At 37.6% G+C, this 19,512-nt stretch overlaps 1 protein-coding gene across 1 annotated transcript in view; it reads right to left on the bottom strand.

Moving 5' to 3' along the window:
• LOC107086817 (unconventional myosin-VIIa-like) overlaps positions 1-19,512 on the bottom strand; it is a 33,033-nt gene that overhangs the window by 9,272 nt on the left and 4,249 nt on the right. The window contains exons 7-33 of the mRNA XM_015378021.1: positions 17,697-17,839; positions 17,326-17,439; positions 17,093-17,246; positions 15,604-15,680; positions 15,397-15,516; positions 14,508-14,650; positions 14,210-14,420; positions 13,984-14,119; positions 13,736-13,902; positions 12,168-12,308; positions 10,024-10,182; positions 9,809-9,901; positions 9,486-9,580; positions 9,248-9,332; positions 8,979-9,137; positions 6,609-6,869; positions 6,252-6,518; positions 5,990-6,169; positions 5,837-5,905; positions 5,626-5,750; positions 5,414-5,540; positions 3,486-3,605; positions 3,205-3,378; positions 2,889-3,119; positions 1,726-1,896; positions 1,499-1,616; positions 40-166 (exon numbers count right to left, since the gene is read on the bottom strand). Of these exons, the coding sequence (XP_015233507.1) occupies positions 40-166; positions 1,499-1,616; positions 1,726-1,896; positions 2,889-3,119; positions 3,205-3,378; positions 3,486-3,605; positions 5,414-5,540; positions 5,626-5,750; positions 5,837-5,905; positions 5,990-6,169; positions 6,252-6,518; positions 6,609-6,869; positions 8,979-9,137; positions 9,248-9,332; positions 9,486-9,580; positions 9,809-9,901; positions 10,024-10,182; positions 12,168-12,308; positions 13,736-13,902; positions 13,984-14,119; positions 14,210-14,420; positions 14,508-14,650; positions 15,397-15,516; positions 15,604-15,680; positions 17,093-17,246; positions 17,326-17,439; positions 17,697-17,839 (3,967 nt within the window). The remainder of the gene's footprint in view (positions 1-39; positions 167-1,498; positions 1,617-1,725; positions 1,897-2,888; positions 3,120-3,204; positions 3,379-3,485; positions 3,606-5,413; positions 5,541-5,625; positions 5,751-5,836; positions 5,906-5,989; positions 6,170-6,251; positions 6,519-6,608; positions 6,870-8,978; positions 9,138-9,247; positions 9,333-9,485; positions 9,581-9,808; positions 9,902-10,023; positions 10,183-12,167; positions 12,309-13,735; positions 13,903-13,983; positions 14,120-14,209; positions 14,421-14,507; positions 14,651-15,396; positions 15,517-15,603; positions 15,681-17,092; positions 17,247-17,325; positions 17,440-17,696; positions 17,840-19,512) is intronic.

Raw genomic sequence — 19,512 nt, 5'->3', positions numbered from 1 at the left:
AACAAGCAAAAAGGTTTTGCTAGAGGGAAAAAGGATTACCTCAACATCTCGACTTTTTTCACCTCTACATAGGAAATCTCCATGAGAATCTTCTCCCTTTTCTCCATGAAGATGATGTTTTTCCAGTTTACTGCCACAAAAAATCTGCTTCTAGGCAATGGGGGTCCTGTTGACAAATGGCAAAATATTTTTTTTTTCTCATGTAAATGGCTTTAAATAAACCCTATAGCCAGAAGAAGGAAGTGCAGAATGTAAAATATATACAATCTAAAAGGGGTGAGGTAACTATGGAGGAGCTGCAGAGATGCAAAATTTATATCAAAGATTACTGATGTGTTAGACCGTTAAGTTAAAGTCAATGCTTTAAACAAATTGAGAAGCTGAGAGAAGACTTGAAAACTGACAGACCTCAGTGTAATATGAGCTTTCTAGGAAGGAAAATGTTGGTGGCTTGATAGGAAAACTGGTAGAAATACCTAAAAGCCATTTATAACCGAAGTCATGGGTGATTAATTTGTGCAGCAAGTAAAAACTCAATGTGTGAATGTTCCTTTTGCTTGTTTTATAAAAAAAAGTTTTATATTTAACTGGAAATTATCTATATTTATCTTTTCGCAACAGTTCGGTCTTGTCTTTTCCCGTTATGACAGTTTTCATATTTATGTTGTATTTGTATGACCTGCTGACCTTCAGCTAGGTTTTAGAGAAGCTATATCTGTTTGTTTTGTTTTTGTCTGGTTAAGAATGTTTTTTAAACAATGTATTAAAAGATTTAATTGGAGCATAACTGATTTACTGCTGCCATGATTTCACAGGTCAAGGCAAGACAGACGGATACAGGAGATAATTCCTGCCTACAGCTATTAACACCTAAAAAAACAAAAATAAATAACCCTATAAGTTACTGGAACATTTAAATTAATTTTGGGATTAATAAAGTATTTCTGAATTTATTCTTTAAGTAGAAAACACAGCATATTGGGGACTTTTCTGGGACCACTAGATATATAAACAGCACAAAATGGCTGCCAAAGCACCAGGAAAGGTAGCGATACTTCCAAGCATGTGACAGCACACACAGCTATCTGCCTTAAAGGAGAAGAACAGATAAAGAAAAGAGGGACCAGAAGAGGAACAGTGGCCAAACAAGAAAGAAATCATAAATATGTTCACATTTTTCTACAAGTGGAGATCATTGTTTTTGCCTAAAACTAGGCTTGAATTAAAATCTGGCTGTAGTTCTGCTGAATGTTCTAACTTCTTTATTAGTAGTTCTTGGTTGTATATTACTTTCTGCTTTTATGGCATTTTATCTGGATATTGGATGCGTGAAACAAAGGATTTTGCATTAGCTTAAGATGCTTGTTTAATACCCTGGGAGGAGACCAGGAGGGAGGGAAGGAAGATTTCTCATGGGGGAGAAAGCAGTTTGGTTGGAATCCTTTGCAGGATCAGGGATAGTTCCTTAAAAGAAAATGAAAGCCGCATTTCTACTGACCTGACATCATTGTGACGTCAAAAAGCTTCGAGAAGTCGAGCGGCCAGGTTTTTTGGGCAATGTCCACCACCTCTCCTTTGACCTTTTCTGCCTTTAGTCTCCCGTTGTTATACGTCTCCTACAAGAATCAAAGGTTTATTAAGCTCAACTCACAATTTTAGGGGAACTTTTACAGAAAAAATATCAGACCATCTCTAATCAAACACATCCAGACTGTTCTCCTTTACCATTGAGAGCTCTGCAGTAATGAGCTGAATCCATCTTGTCATGGATCTTTGCTCAATCTGTGTGGTCGGGATGCACTCCTGGACCACCTCTCGGACATTGTCCCTAGTGGGCTCCTGAGAGCCGAAGCAGACAAAGTAGTGCTTTGCAGCCAGCTGGACAAATTCATCCTCCTGTGAAATACAGAAGAGATTTTACTTTGGATTGGAATTAAACAGCAATTTCAAAGCGAATATAAGACACGTCCAGTGTCTTAAAAAACTCTAGATCATACGTCAAACTCGAACTTGCAGGCCAAATCAGGACCATAAGGGCCAAAAAAGTTATATATTTCATTAGTGCATTCAGCATCCTTAAGGCCACATGAAGCATATACATTTGCCTTCCATCCTTTTATTGATAAATATTTCTTTTTTTTGAAATTGAGACTTTTTTATCGTTGTGTAATTTTATTTGCAATGGAAAAAGAGACAAAAAAATTTCAGGTGAATATTGTGAAAAAGAAGGATACAGAGTTTTAAAACTGTCTACAAAGGAAGCCCAGAGAACAGAGTAGCTCATCCTTTCTAAATAGAGGAAACATAGTAAGGGCAGCATCATGCTGTGGAGATAATGGGTTTCTTTTATCGTCTCCCTACAGATATTACACTAAAAACGCATTTTTTAAGTCTCTGCTTGGACGCAGAAAGATCCAACCTTAGTAAGAAGCATGTTAAAGGCTTGTAACCTAGATAAAGGGTCTATTTCCACTAGGACAACTGTCAGTAAAATCATCTTTTGTTTTCTAGTCATACTATTTATAAGATCTTCAGATGAACCACATTAAAATATGTGGTTGTGTGGAAATGTTCAAAGTGCAAACGTTTTTGCAAAGCACTGTGCTTAGCACAGATAACCTGAAAGATGTGGCCCCTTGTTTTATGTTGGGTTAACCAAAGTCAAGCTTTATTTCTAAAAGCTGCCTTTCAATTTTTCTGTATCAAAATAACAACAAAACAAGAACAAACTCCCCCAAAGAACAGGCTAAGTTAAATTTTTTTTTTGTTTCAAATTTCCCCAAAAACAAAAAAAAACTAAAATTAAGCACCTATTCTACTTAAGTACAGAAGACATGTGAAAAACCTCCATAAATAGCCACTCTTCTGACGCGTCTCCAGAGTCTCACCTTCTCACAGACGTATTCTCCAGACTTGACTCCTTTGATGACCTGCTTGTAGATCAGATCTGTGCTCACCGAGTCCTGGGAGGAGTCGTGCCACGGTGCAAACAGCTGCTTACGGATGGAGAGGCTCCAGGGTGTGTCCTTCTCCTCCCTGCCCTGCCTCCTCATTTCCTGCTCGCACTGAGATACGGCATCCAATACATGCTTCTTCTCACAGCAGCCTAAAGACCACATCTGGAGCCAAAAACACCAGCCGGCTATAACTATGTGATAGAGACTATATATGTCCACATGACTTGAATCAGATGCTTTTAAAGACCTTTTCATAGAAGCTGATGTAGACGGCGAAGCCAAAGGTGTCTTTGAGCCCAATCTTTTTAGCCACAGCCTGGCAGACTTCAGATGTGGTGGTGGCTGAATCCAGCTGTACGGCGATTTTTTCTCCATTCATTAGTGTCACCGACCAATTAATGGGCTCCTTTTTGTTGGCAGCCTGTTATTACAGATGATTATGAACAAAACAAGATTACATTTCCACTTTTACCTTGAACAATCAGACATCTTGCCGACTAAAAGTCCAACAGTTCAGCTGGACTTTACCTGCAGCTCTATCCAACAGGGGAGCTCTTTTCTTTCTCCATTGGCTACTATACGATGCAGCCTCTCTGTACAGTATTCTCTGTAACCATTTGGACCTCTGCGAAGGAAATGCTCCAGATACTGTGGAACAGAGAACAGTAGGACATTTTAAAAAAAGGTGGCTCTAGATGGGGACACCTGATTTCAAGAAAACAACATAGGTAGTACTTTAGTCTTCTGCTAAGTTCACACCGAATGCGATTTGAGCAGCAAAGGAGCTTTTGCTACTTCTTGTTTTTGTCTACAGTACATTAAGGTCAGATGCACTTCAGGAATATTTTTGGTGCTCCTGAGGCACGTCCAGTAAAGTTTGTACAGATGCGTCTGATGCTTCTGCTGCTCATGTGTTCAATGGCAGAGCAGCTTTGCTATATTTGTTGTGATCAGTGAGTAAAAAGTAGTTTTAATATATTTTTATGTGAAAAAGTCTACCTAAAACAACATCTGTGCAGTCAGTTTGTCAAGATTACGATCCTGGCTTAAAATATTATTTTGCTTTCAGAGCCGCTCAGATCATACCGGCGGTGCGCTGTCACTGGGATTCCCCAGCAGCAGCTTCCACAAGCACACTCAAATGCTTGTGAAGCACGTCTGCGCCTCAGATGCTCAGAAGCTCATGAGGCGCTGCTTCAGCTGCTTCGGTGAGTGAAGATGCACCACTCCTGCTGCTCGGGAAGCGCTGTAGGACATTTTAATGCACCTTGACATGTGTCAACCATTGACTTTGCATGTAAACTAGCTGCTTCTGCTGCTCAAATGGTGTTCAGTGTAAACATAGCACTATAAAGATCCATCAAGTCATAAAATCTTCATGAAATAAATGCCAATGTCTTGCTGTAATTTTCTTGCTCATATTAAAACCAGAAACTTCTACTTTTTTACTTAAAGTGTATGTTACAAACTTGCTAATCGTAGTGCAGAACTGTAAAGGACAAGCCAAAGAATACATGGTTTACATAGTTGTAATGACATTGATTTTCTCTGGGGTTACGCGTGTCTACAAGCTTTGCACATCTAGAGCACATCTTGATTTACCATACATCTGATAGTCACTGGCCCAATCATACTGGATGGACAGTGCGTGTAGATGTAGATTTAAAGGTCTATACGCAGATTCTCGATAGATTCTGGACTGGACTTTAATTAGACCATCATAGTATAAACCTATGCTTTGCTGTAAATCAGGGGGTATCTAAAGTCAGTCCTTGAAATAAAATCTTAAAGGAAAAGTTCGGTCATATTAAGAATTCAAATTTCTGAAATTACTTAAATATGAAAATATTACATATTGTTTAAGAAATGACAAGTGTTTTTAATCAATAGTCATTTTCATTTCAATGTGCATCCACCGTGACGTCACTACCGGAAGATGTTAGGAGAGAGGCGTTACTATATTTTGTCAAAAATGTCCATTCCCGGATTCTGTGATTACGACGAAAATTATTATTTTTATTTTTTTACTGATTAACACTAAATTCATTAAATCACCTTGAATGTATTAGTTTAGTTATAGATAATGATCCATTTTCCTTGAAATATTTCCCTGATTTAAGCTTTGGTGAATTGCAGTAATCTGTCTCAGGTTTAAATCAGGGAAAATTTCTAAAACCTGCCGGAGACCGGCCCTGGAAGGCTGAACCTTGGCCAGTCCTTCTCTAAATGCTCTAGCTCTAGCTTCTCCAGCTACAAGTTTAGGGTCTTTCTTCTGCTGGAAGGTGGACATTTCCTTCTAGAATAGCTCCGGTCTTAAACTGCATCCCTGTTCTCATCATTCTAAATAGAAAAGCCTCTGATATCCCTTTACTGCAGCACAACTTCAGTTAAAGCTTTCAGCAGTTAATGCTTTAATAAAAAAGATAAATAAATCAGTAAGAGGAGAGATTACTGACCCCCATGAAGAGGCTTGTTGGAGGGAAGATCCCCAGACAGAGGGCGAGGAGAGCCCAGCCTTGCATGCAGCTCTTCCTGTTCTTGTTGTTCACCAGCTGCTTGCAGATCTGACAGTAGATCTCATCTCTATAAGTTAAAAGTAGGAGCAGGAATATAAAAATCCAAAACACATCATTTCACTCATTTAAGATGTCCGTGTTCTGGTTTTTACCTCACGCCTTCTCGTGACAAACCATATCCAACAATAATGTGCAGCTTTTCCAGCTGTGTCAGCTGTCGATGCAGTGTTGGGCCCTCTCCAACCAATATGTCCTCGTCTTCAGTTAGATCCTCCGGCTGCAAAAGAACATTTAAGCTTTAAAATAGAAATCATTCATAAAAAGAACAGAAATGACAACTGAGTGACAAAATGTTGTGTCAACCTCCTCCAGTATAGCTGAGGATTTTCTGGTTCCACCGTCAAGCTTCTTCTTGTTCCTTCTCAGGATTTTCTGTTCAGAATGAAAATGTTTTGAAAAAGTGATAGGCAATAAAAATGTATATATTTTTTAAAAGCAAATGCTTCAGAAGCCTACCTGATCAAGTCCCACCAGGTTGCTCAGCCTCCGGCCTTGTCTGTTTGGAAGCAGACGAGAGATGGAGCTTTGGGAGATGTTGCTGGACTGGTGAGAAAACTGAGAGATTGCATCTGCAGATCTCTGCTCCGATATGTCCCCCATAAACCGCATAATGATCCATGACAGAGTCAGAGACGCCTGAAGGAGGGAACCGATGAATGTAAGGCAGAAATGTTTAACACGGACAGCAGGAAGGGCAAGTCTTCTTGTCTCATCTTACCAGTGCGTCTCCTTCATCCTCGTGATGCAGGAGGGGCTTTTTCAGTCTCTGGGGGGTGTGCTTGTGGTTCTCCCTGTTCTGGAAGTGAAGTTTGCTGAAGTTGTAAAAGGACATTAAGTCGCTCTCGTCGTCAAACCTGTCATCAAAGTCTTCATCTAACTCGTCATTGATCGATGGCGTAGGGGTGATTGAGTTAGAAGCCGGCGTGATGATAAACGTCATCTCGTTGGAGCGCTGAGGGGTTTCCTCTTCCATCTCCACAATGTCCTAGCAGACAAAAACAAAAGAGAAAGGAACTGTTTCAGCATATTGGTGAAGGTTAACTTGTTACTCACTTCAAAACAGTTATCATCAAACCTCAGTCTCTGATTTAGTGTCATCCGTGTCCTCATCAGAAAGTTTAAGCTTGTCATACATTCTTCCCACTGATTCAGGTTCGCTGGAAATGTTGGATTCCACGTCGGCAAGCTCTGAAATAACTTCTTGCTCTGCAGCAACCTCTAACAGCCGTTGCTGGAGTTCGATGGCGATGTCTTCTTCTTCCTCCTTCATTTGTGAGAGCAAAGCCAGACCTGCTAGTTCCTTCCGGTAGTCTTTCCTCGCCCGGTAGCCTCGTACCTAGATTCAATTTAAGCAGAAGAAATTAAAAGGGAAAAAAAATAGAACTGGATTTGTCAAAATATTTGTAAAGTTCTGTAATTTGGAATGTATTTTTTTTAGGTAATAAAGATAAAGAAATATGTAGACACAGAATAAAAACATGCATACATATATATAATATGGCTCTATAAAAAAACTTACAGATTAAAAAAAAAAGATAAAAAACTCTTTGAATATTGTTGCTGTTTTATAATCTGGAAATAAATTATCTTGAGGGGTTTCAATTCTATTTCAATATAATCTAATATAGAAAAACACCAAACAGATTCCACATTAGCTTTATTTATTAAAGCAAGGGAAAGGAAACAAAAAACTCCACCCATGTTAGCCTCTTAGGATTTAAAGTGGAAGGAAAAGTCAGAAGGTGGTAATCAAACTCTAATCACTCTACTTTTATTAAATCATGACTTTCTGCATTTCACCTAAAGGTTAAACAATGCAAAGCTGTAAGAGGCTGCAGAAAAATCCCTATTAAGCTGCGTCTCAGACTGTTAAGAAGGTAGAGATCATGAGAGTACAATTAAATAAAAAACCTGAACATGTACACTGAAAAAAATCTAAATCTAGATAAGTCATTTCTTTCTTAAAATAAGTGCATTTGTTCTTGGATTGAGGAGGAAAAAGGGACATTTTGCCAATAGAACAAGATCATTTACATTTAAAATAAGAAAACACAATTGCATTGTCTTATTTCAAGTGCATTTTATCTTATTATCTTATTTTAAGAGTAAAAATGCTCATTCCATTGGCAGACTCATCTCATTTACCAACTCAAATTTAGCAGATGTACTCTTAATTTAAGAATTATCTTCTTATTTCTAGATTGTTTTTCCAGTGTATGGCTTGCTTAAGGAAAAGCAAGAAACTGCACTGGAATAAAAATCGAAATCTAGATAAGTAATTTTTTCTTAAAATAAGTACATTTGTTCTTGGATTGATGAGGTAAAAGAGAAATTTTACCAATGGAACAAGACAGTTTACACTTAAAATAAGAAAAAAATAATTGCATTGTCTTATTTCAAGTGCATATTATCTAATCATCTTCTTTTAAGAGTAAAATTCTCATTCCATTGGCAAACTATCTCATTTACCTACTCAAATTAAGGGTAAATACACTTGATTTAAGAAATCTTTACTTATTTCTAGATCGTTTTTCCAGTGGTCCTTCGTTTTAGATTAAAATGGCTTCATGGGTTTCATCTGTGTGACCTCTGGAAGCAATGTGCGCCTGACAGATAAGAGTAAAGGAGAGACGGTTGGCCATGATCTAGATGTCTTATGAGAACCAAACACTGCATCTCAGCACAAACACCTCAAAGTAAAGTGGTGGTGGTTTAGGTGTGTGTATGTGGGGGATTCGAGAATACAAATTGAGTTTTAAACGTAAAATATGCTTTTTAGTTGATTTCTTCCTGCTATCATCGCACCCCCCACAACCATACAAGGGACTAAAATCTCGCCTGATCAGCCAGGCCAACAATTCCCCTCAACGACCCCGATTTTAGAAGCACAGACCAGTATCGGGTATTGCAGGCCAACAAAGAACACAAATGACTCCCGATCCCTAAGGGGGGGGACCCGTTGTTCCGGTTCAATTTTCCTGTTTACTTAGACAACACAAGGCATTGTTTTGGGCCACTCTATAAAGCTTTGAACTCAACGTTAATTCTGACATTTTGATTTGAAAAAGCTCCCTGGATGTGAAGCAAAATATCTTTAAATTTTTTTTTATTTCTATACTAACACACTGGAAAAATCTAAATCTAGACAAGTCATTTTTTCTTAAATTAAGTGCATTTGTTCTTGAATTGAGGAGGTTAGTAAGAAACTTTTCCAATGGAGCAAGACAATTTACACTTAAAATAAGAAAACAAAATTGCATTGTCTTATTTCAAGTACACATTATCTAATTATCTTATTTTAAGAGTAAAAATACTAATTCTATTGGCAATCATCTCATTTATCTGCTCAAATAAAGGGTAAATACACTTAATTTAAGAAATGTTTACTTATTTCTAGATCGTTTTTCCAGTGCATGTATAACCCTACATTAGACCAAGGCTGTACTTTCTCTTTCTCATGGCTGTAAGCAGTTCTTAGGGTGCTGGTATGCGGAGCACATGCCTGTTTCTGGATGACGATTGCAGCTGCTCGCTGTCTCTGGTACTGAGAACGAAGTTTCCGACTTCGGATCACTGACACCAGGCGAACAAAACCCAGCTGAAGCTAAAAAAGAAATGTAAAAGGGAAAAGAAATATAAGGTTAAAATGAAAATCTTCTCCAAAAACAAATAGCTTCACTCTCTAAAGTCTAGAGAAGTTAGGAAGCCTCAAACCTTTCTCTCCACTATGTTTTGTCTGTAAGCTCTCCAGTTCTTCTGTAGCACCACAGCTGCTTCCCGCTTCTTCAGGAAAAGCTTTCTGAGAAAAGGATTTGATTTATTCCACAAACTGTTTCCATAATCCCAATCTTCTCACATCTTCTTGCGTAACATTCCGCTCGCCAAAGTGGAATGTGTGGCAATGAAAAACTGCTCTTTATAGATGTTACATTCATTTAACTAAGCCTTTCACCTGTCCTTTATGCCCAGCATGACCCTCTGGATCACCAGGGCTACCCTGCTCAGTTCTTCTTCCCGTAAATGTTCCAACACAGCATCATGTGCATCCTAGGAATATAAATCAAATATAAAAAGCCTAATTCAACTGATTCTGATTTAAATATTTTGGGATTTAGATAACATTTGAAAATCTGGAACTTTGATGAAAGAAAATCGACTGGATTAGAGCAGTAATTGGAGAAAGCATCATGGCTGCTTCCCTCTTAGTATTCCAGTTGATCTTCATATAATTAGAAACTAGAATAAAATACAATTTCAATCTTTTTTCTTTTGTACCTTAAGGAAAATCTGACTCCTTCCTATTTTCCACTCATCCCTTCCTTTAATCACAGCTCTGCAGATTGCTTCACAACAGGCTGAAGCTTCACTCTGTGGGGAGAGAGAAGCAGAATTGTTTCAAGTATTCAAGAGAAGGCAAGAATGCCCTACAGTTCCCAAATTCAAATTTAGTTTAAATTTAGTTAAATTTCAGGAAGAAATCATGACTTAACGGTTCTGGGGTCACAGATGGTCGTCTTTAGGAGAACTCTGTAGCGCTTCAGGAAGTCCTGAAATGTGTGCCTCACAGGATATCCCAGTTTCCTGATGCGAATAGTGTCCATCATGCCGGAGTACCTCAGCTGACGCATGCAGAGCTCTCTGTTGAAGGTCTAGGAGTGAATGGAAAGAGGGAAGACTTAAGCTATCATAATACAAATAGAAAATAGCTGCAGACACGAATCGGACAGATTTCAGCTTGATTGACAACCTGGAAACTTAGAGGTCAGGGTTTTAGTGGAACTTGTATTCCACTAAAATGTGATTTATAAAAAAAAAAGAAAAAGTTGGCATGACAACCTGCTGTCCCTCACACCAACGTTTAACCATGTATATGCATAATTCACAGGAAAGGGGAAACTGGGAACACAGGTGAGGTGGGGAACTGAAGCCAGATTGTCTCATAACTTCTTTCAGACATTCAATATCCCTTTATATCAAACTTTCATTGTAGATCAACTTTACTGCATCTTAAATTCTAAATCAAAGTCAGCATGACACATAAATGTTTTGGATGCACTGGCTCTGCTGAAGGATGTTAAAGACAGGAGAAAAGGGATGCAACACATTTGCAGCGATTATGAATATTTCCTGGCTCATAATTATACTGTAACCAGTTTATCACTTTAACTGGATAGAACATTGCTGCTGGATCTATGGAGTCCAGCATTAGAGAGACTGACCAACCAGACCCACAACATCCCTTTTTATCAGTGATAAACAAAGGAAACTCTATGGTTAAAACTCTAATGCAGAAAAAAGTAGCTGGGTGTGCATTTCTAAAGAAACCCAATTAAATAACCAGCTAATGTATATATAAGATTTATAATATATATTTATAAATAATAAGTATATACCGGTATGTATTAAATAATTAATATGAGTGAAAATGGACATGGTTACATGTCCCAGTTAATAAACATAATAAATAATCCATGCATCTATAAAGAGATTAGATTTTTTTGTTGTTGCTTGTATTAAAACCATGTTACGGATTTATGGCCAAAAACCACTTTAAAAGCTTTAAAAGAGCCAATTCCCTAACAGGTGTTAAACATAATAAGCAATGAACTCTTTGCCTTTAGCCATTTTGGTAACAAATAGTTTCATTAAATGAATGAATAGTTTCATTAATTGCTCAAATTATTTATAAATCTGGAATATCACAGCCAACGCTAAGCACACTAGCATCTATCATCCAGGATGGTTTGTTTATATAATCAGTCCATATCAGTCTCTGTTATCATTCATTGCTTATAATTGTCACGCCATCACTTTGGTCATCATATTCATCCAACACTTCCAGTTTAATATTGGAACCAATTAAATGACATTCATCACTTGCCCTGTTTGAACATTCAGACATTTAAGAAGAGCTTTGCTCTGACCATTTATGGTTGAATGTGGGTGTAGATGGCCTAACATGAGGTGGAGCCGTGGACGCATACTTTGAAAGAACAGTTGTGACTTACGAACGAAAGTTACTTAGTTCTGCGATCAAGCATGGCTTTACAGATCTTTTTTTTTTTTTTGCCATTTGCTATCTCTTAGATTTTTGGTATATGTAGACTTTTTGTATGGATCATATGCAATGGTTTATAAATGAAACCCCAGATCTTATATTGTTTCCTACTAAAGGAGAACAAATATAAGCTATTATTAGTATGGGCGAGGTATTTAAATGAAATCAGAGCACAAAGGTGAACAATGTTTGTCGACATGGCTCAGCTTTAATATCTAGACTTAAAGAAGATAACAGGAGGGGAAAATACTTCAGCTAGGTTTCAATGATTATATTACTTTGGTTCTCTTTTCTCTGGTTCAGCCCCAAAACAGGTTTAATTTGAATCTACAGAAAAAATATTAAATATAATATATATAATATAAAAGATTACATTTATACAATGTCAGAGTTGTACTTTACACTTTGTATTAGCAGGATCGATTGTGATCCAAGTTACTTCCCATTTGTTTTATAGCCCATTTATTAGGATGAAACCTTTATGTAACAGGACTGATACCAGAGGGTTTTGTTTTTCATACAATAGATCAGCTATGCGTCTCTGTGACTGCGCCGCCCTGGTCGTTGCTCGTTCACCTTAGACTGCTTTTCGTTGTTGGGTTTGAAGCAGCGGATGAAGAAGGGCTGGCAGACAGACAGAGCCTTCATGAGGGAATCCAGAGACACTCGGAACTGACCAGTCAGCGTTGGCACTTGTTTACGGTTATCGTTCTGCGGCTGCAGAGAACACATACAGTGGAGACAACAGACATAAATAAACTTGAAAAAGATGCAGTAAAGAATTAAATAAAATAACAATAGTTAGAGAAACATGCTTTAAAATTTATTTTTAAGTTCTGGAACTGAGAAGTCAGTAGGTTCGATTAGAAAAATGGAAAAAAAGTAAAATTTATTTTTATTTTTAAATCTAAACATCTAGTACTTATAAAAAATAATCTAGCTCTAGATTAGGCTGGAAAAGATCTATTACATAAATCATTGTATTATTTATTCCACACATGTATTATCTTAAGGTCATTGATGAGTAAGTAAAACTGCGCCACTAGACCCACTTGATTTCAGAAAGAATCACCGTCTGATTCATAAACCAGACAGCAGAGTGATTCAATCTTGGCAAAGTCACAGAGCAAAACAAATCACAGCCTGATAGGAGCTGTAGGTGAATCAATGACATCACAACCCTGAAGGATTCACTCACTGATCTATGGAGAATGAATAAGTCAATCACCACCAAGAACTACTTATCAAATCACTTCTTCATAGCATTTTTGTGTTTTTTTTTCAGTAGGTTGGCTTGATCAATCTTGAGTTACCCCTAGATAACTTTAGCTCTTAGCTAACAGATGCCAATGTATTACCGACAGAACACAGAAGCTCCACCCCTAACCTAAGCACTGACTTTAAGTGAACAGATAAAGTAACCAACCAATCAGTTAAGTTTGTACGGAAGAGGATTAGGGCCACTGAAAAAAAAAAATGTTAACTGATTTTTTTATTTTTTATTTCAGTGCAGTATGGGAAAAAAGTCAGAATTCTAACTTTAATCTCAGAATTCTGACTTTAATCTCAGAATTCTGATTTTTTTTTCTCAGAATTCTGACTTTTTTTATTGTCAGAATTCAGTCAGAATTCTGAGATTAAAGTCAGAATTCTGACTTTAATCTCGGAATTCTGAGAAAAAAGTCAGAATTCTGTGAAAAAAGTCAGAATTCTGGCTTTTTTCCCATGTTAAACTGAAATAAAATTAAAAAATCTGTTAACTTTTTTTTAAGTGGCCCTAATCCTCTTCCGTACTGTAAGTTTGTTCAGTACATTCACACAAATGATTCTCTCACACAGGGGGCGCCACAGCCCCAACTAGGAGTTAACGTTTTTCAGTAGCTTTTGTTTGTTTGTGTGTTGATTGCTTGGCAAAATTACAGAAAAAACTAAAGCGTAGGTTCCTCTGGAATTTTTTATCCCATTTAATTTTTATATCCTGAACATGATTTTCCTTTTAAAAAGGATTTCTTAACATTGTGACGTAGCGAATTAAGTTGAATGGAGGGGAACTACAAGTAATTTCTAGGGAGAACCGCTAGCTGATTTACCATTGCCCTCAGGATAAGAAAAGCTGGATCAGAAAGGAAGAAGTAGTTTTATACCCGTGGGAAGCTTTTGGGCTTCATGATGAACTTGGCGTTTTTAGTTGGCTTCACTCCGTTGGTTGATAGGTCCTTCTCAAAGATCTGATGCAGGAACTTATTGGTGGACACTTCGATTGTTTTAATGATGTCATAACTAACTTCATCTCTGTTCTTTTCCAGGAATCCTTCACAGGAAACATACATCTTTAATTTAACAGACAGTCTGCATCACCTAAGTTTTGCAAAACAGTATATAAGTTGTATACCATTGATGTCGTAGTAGACTTCGCCAGCAAAGTGATTAATTCCAAAGTATATGTCGTGTTCACTCTTGGAATGGATGTAGGCTTCATCTCCTTTGTTCTCTTGGTTCAGCTTGGTCAGCAGAGTAAGGTCTGAACCCTTTATAGAAAACATAACGGAAACTACATATAAAAAAACAACAGAAAATGTTTTGACTGGAAAGTCTAAAACTGAGGTTGGTCAGCGTACCTTTGGAAAGTGGCTCTCCTCATCTATCAGAGCCAGCACGTTGCACGGTTTCTCAGCCAGCAGGTGAAGGATTTTCTCGTTGTCGCTGAACTTGATGTTTTTCCATACGACCCCTTCTTTCAGGTACTCCTCTTGCTCCAGCTTGAAGATGTGGGCCACAAAGAACTGCTGCAGCTTCTCGTTAGCAAAATTAATGCACAGCTGCTCAAAACTGTTCAAAGAGAAGCACAAATACAATGTAAGTACTGTCAAGCTCTGATACAAATGAATAATATAAGGAGAAAGTCCCCTTCCTGACCTGTTTGTTGTGAAGTTCTCAAAGCCAAATATATCCAGCAAGCCGATGGAGAGCAATGAAGATTTGGGTCTTTTTTCAAGTTTCTGATAGATGACCTCATTAATTTTTCCACTGATCCATATGAACAGCTTATTGTAGATTGCCTGTTAACAAAACCATAAAAAAACTCAAAGATATTTTTTTTTCTTAGTTCCCAATTCTACAACAAATTAACTTAATAAATTTAAAACTTAGAAAGAACTTTATGCTCTCAGATGCTTAAACTGGGCTGCTTAAATCAGTTGTCCTAATATAAGAGGGACCCAGTATGAGCAAAGAAAAATGGCCTCCAAGATATTAATCGAAACATTTGTGAAGAAAATTTTCCTGAAGTAATTTCTAAAACTTTTAATAAGACAAAATTAAAGTAATAAAATGAAGCTCCCCATATCTTATGCTGACCAATTTGTACATAATCAATTTAATTAATACTTGTGGCCAATTCCTTATGACACTAGAGAGATCTCCTACATAAGTGTCAAGTCAAAGATAACTAATTTGAATGAGTTTTCATTCCTGATTTGTACTTTCTAACGAGCAATTAGATAAGCTTGTTTGTGTGGTTCTGATCTATGTGTTGCTAGATAATCTCAGTGAGGTTTGATTTTAATCTGATTTCCATATAGAACCACAATCCTCTTACTTTGCCTCTGAAGTAAAACTGGACATTTGGAGAGAATGAGATAGTCTATCTAATCCGGGTGGCTTGAGCGTGGATTGGCTCGCAGACCTTGCCAACTATCCTACCCCTTTCCCATTCCCCAATCCACAGGAGGGGGATTTTTATGATTTATGGCCTAATAAGGAAATGCTCAGCAGTGATTTACAGCAGGTGGCAGGGCTGTGGTACCTTTACAAAGGCGTCTCTGCAGTCGGTGGCCTGTTCGGCGCTGAGGGGCTTCGTTACTCTCTCTCTGTTGGTCATAAAGGAGCGATGCGTCAAACTGTTTTCAAGGACAGACCTTTGCACCTGCAAAGCAAACACACATTAAAATCTAAATAAAGCTCAGCAATACTTCTAGTTGAAAGATCTGTGAACTGGTCTATGGTCCGCTACCTGTAACAGTGATGAGGCGATGTTGAAGTGCTCCGATTTTCCCACGTTGCTGGTTTCCAGGTTTGCGTTAGTGGAGGCTGGTTGCATGAAACAGGACAAAAAACAGCGACTTTAAAGAATAACTTCAAGAACTTAATTTGTTGTGAATTTTGAGTGTGTGGGTATACTTATTTATTTACATTCTCTGTAGGCAAGGTAGTTTTAAAAAAAAATGATACTTTATTCATGTCTGATTAACTCCACCTTCTTTATTTTATCATATCAGTAAAACCAAAAACTTTAATTAGATTTGATATGATAGATTATTAAAGATTGCTGCTCAGTGATGTGGAATATAACAACACGTCTTTATTACATGTTTTTAGCTATTCAAAATCAGAAAAGTGTGGTGGGCATTTGTTTTCAATTCCCTTTTTAACCCCCTTATGAAAACATGATTGGCAAACAGAGTCCACTTAGTTAAGTTTTCACCTATGTTTATTAATGCAGTTGTGTTTTGAAGGTTTTTATTAGATTCATTAGGGAACATTAGCGAACAACCATTATTATGAAAACCAGGGAACACTGACAGGTCAGGGATGAAGCTGATGCTCAAACGGGAAAATATGATAAAAACAGCTGTTCAATCCATCCACCTAAACTATGAATAGCTTAGTTATCATTAATCAGAAAAGCATTAAAAATGCCAAATGTAACTCTGGAGGAGCTGCAGAGATTCACAGTGGAGGAAGTATTTGTGCTCAACAGAAAAGTGACAATGAAAGGCAAAGATGAAAGAAAGCCGAGGAAAGTCAGTTCGCAGTGCGGCAAAAGTGTGGTAAGGGATGCAAAGTCAAAAAAAGCAAAAAAAAGTTTTTTGCCAAAATTCCAAATTAGATGGAAAACTAACCAAATCTACAGGAGGAGACACAACAGTGGGAGAATAATGCTGAGGGAATGTTTGTCATGAGCAGGAAGAGAGAAGCTAATCCTAATTAAATGACCCAATGCTTTGAAATAAGGACCAAAAACATGCAGGCAAATACAGTGAAACGGTTTAACAGTTAACATAGTCCTGTATTGAGAGCAGCTTAGTGAAAGTCTAGACCTAAATCTAAGTATAAATCTGAAATGAATGCCTTTCACACACACTTTCTTTCTAATCTGAGTGAGCGGGAACAATCATGGAAGCAAGAGTCTCCATGCAAACTGTCCAGACTCTAGAGAAGAAAGGCTGGTAGATTTTTGAAAAGACTTGTCTAATAGTAGGGAATAATAAGGAACTAATAGTAGAGAGAGTTACCTCATTTTCACATTCAAATATGTGCAGGGAAAAACAAAGCTCGTTATCATGATGTAATTATTGGTAAATTTGCTTTCCTCTTCTGTAAAACAGCTGATTTAATCGGCTTTTGTTCCGTGGAGCTACGCTTGAACAATTTTATACTGAAATGAATTACAACATGCGCAAAGCAAACATTTTCCCTGCTCTTGATCTAAAGGAGCTCACCCTCGAAGCTGACGTTCCCCAGGTGTAATATAGCTGCCAGCAGCTTGAGGATATCCTGGAACTGCTGTTCCGAGAAGGTCAGGACTTTCATGGCTGAGCGGATGCGCTTGAAATCTTTAGCATCATCTCTGCCTTCACACAGTGTGCTCTCACCCTTAATGACACAAGACACTTTGATATTGTTTTGCACGTTTCTTTGGCAGACTGGAATTTGAAATGGATACTTTGATTACCTTGCTAAGGTAGTTATATGTCTTGGAACGCTTGAGACCCAAAGTTTTCCTCTCCTCAGAGTTGGTTCCTGCTAGCAGGCAGTAAAATATATGGTAGTTTCGCTCCTCCGGGGTCTGAGATGGAGAGAAATTAGCTTATGGTGACATAAGACTAAACCAGACATTCTTAAAGCTTCTGTTTCACTGGATTGCATTGAACAATATAATTCATTCATGAGCAGTTATGCAATAATTTCACCAAGCAGATTATAAAACCAGCACTAACTTAAACAAACAGCATAGATACCCTTCATTGATTTTATGATTTTACAGTACATACCTGTGTGCCCTAGAGATAACAAGCACAATCTATTAGGAGGGAGCTACCTCACCTGATGGCACAAACGAGACTTTTCCAGAAGGTACTGCTCCACCCGGGCTCCTTCAATCACCCCGTCTTTGTTGAAGAAGATCTCCAGGTATTTTCCAAAGCGGCTGGAGTTGTCGTTGCGGATTGTTTTTGCATTCCCAAAAGCTACAACAAACAGCAAACAATGTAGTTAAAAAAAAATAAATAAATGATTTTGTGTTTCTGCTCAAAGAAGCATGAGGGCAGCTCAGGTCTAACTGTGCTTTTTTACCCCCCAGCTTTTATTGTCATTACCAGAGGTGTCAAGTAACGAAGTACAAACACTTTGTTACTGTACTTAAGTACAATTTTTAGATATCTATACTTTTACTCCATTACTTATTTTTGTTCCTACTTCTGACTTCTATTCATTACATTTTAACACAAGTATCTTTACTTTCTATTCCTTACATTTTTAAAACAAATGTTACTACGTAGATACTCTTGGCTTTGATTTAATGTTTATGAATATTTATTTCATGTCATGTGCGCCATCCAATGCAGATCATTGGCGCAATCATTCATATACCGCAAACACTCATTGGTTAGCTAAAGGAAATCATCAGAAGCAAGCAGGTGTTCTTCAAACTGCAAATGTGAATTGTCTATGCCATGCTACAATGTTGGATTCAGAAAAAGATGCTGAAATGTCTGAAAGGTCAGACACAGGATAGAGCGTATCTGAGATGGAGACCAACAAGACCTCCCTCATCTTTGCTCTAGCTCAAAGAATTTTTTTTAAAAATAGTCGAAAAATTTAGTTTTCAATCCATATAGCGGCATCTGGCTGTTTTTTTGAAGGTTATTTTATACTTTTATACTTTAAGTAGATTTTGGAGCACATACTTTTTCACTTTTACTTGAGTAAAGAGGTCAAGTTGATATTTCAACTTTTATCAGAGTGTTTTTAAACTGCAGTATCTATACTTCTACTTAAGTAACAAATGTGTGGACTTTTGACACCACTGGTCATTACTCCGTCACAAGTACGGAGCAACGAAAGGAACTCTCTGCATTGAAACCATCCCCTTGGGGAGCAGTGGGCTGCCATTGTGCGACACCCAGAGAGCAGTGTGGGGTTAAGGGTCTTTTTGGTTTTTTTTTTGTTCTTTTTTTGATTAAATCAACATAAATCACAGCACAGTATACAATTACCAACCCGAAAACCTCCCTCCCCTCACCCCCCCAAACTCATTCACATGCATTCACCCACATTGAATGAATTAATTCATCCACAAATTCACAGTAACTTTCTGAAGGACTGGTGTGGACATGTCCCCACCATTAATTTCAATACATACATTGGAAATATGTGAGACAAATTTCTAAATTTGATTTTGCTGCGTTTGAAGGAGGACATTCACTAATGTATCTGAAAGGGAAAACATTTATCAATCTATCCACATTTTTCTGGATGGATGGATTGATGGAGGAATTAAACCGAAATTGTGTGCATACTAGGCAGGATATATTGCTGTTGGTATCGGAATTGGCTGTTATTCCTTTTTTTATATACATTAATGTCTAACTACCTATAAATATAAATATCAGTGTATTTTGGTTATTTTGTGTTCTCAACAATAGGAAAGTATTCAATAAATATACACTATATTGCCAAAAGTATTTGCTCACCCATCCAAATTATTGGAATCAGGTGTTTCTATCACTTCCATGGCCACAGGTGTATAAATTCAAGCACCTAGGCATGCAGACTGTTTTTACAAACATTTGTGAAAGAATGGGTCGCTCTCAGGAGCTCAGTGAATTCCAGCGTGGAACTGTGATAGGATGCCACCTGT

The sequence above is a fragment of the Cyprinodon variegatus genome, unplaced genomic scaffold (genome assembly GCF_000732505.1).
Source record: "Cyprinodon variegatus isolate N-32 unplaced genomic scaffold, C_variegatus-1.0 Scaffold163, whole genome shotgun sequence".
Taxonomy (NCBI): Eukaryota; Metazoa; Chordata; class Actinopteri; order Cyprinodontiformes; family Cyprinodontidae; genus Cyprinodon; species Cyprinodon variegatus.
This window is presented reverse-complemented; position numbering and strand designations above follow the sequence as displayed.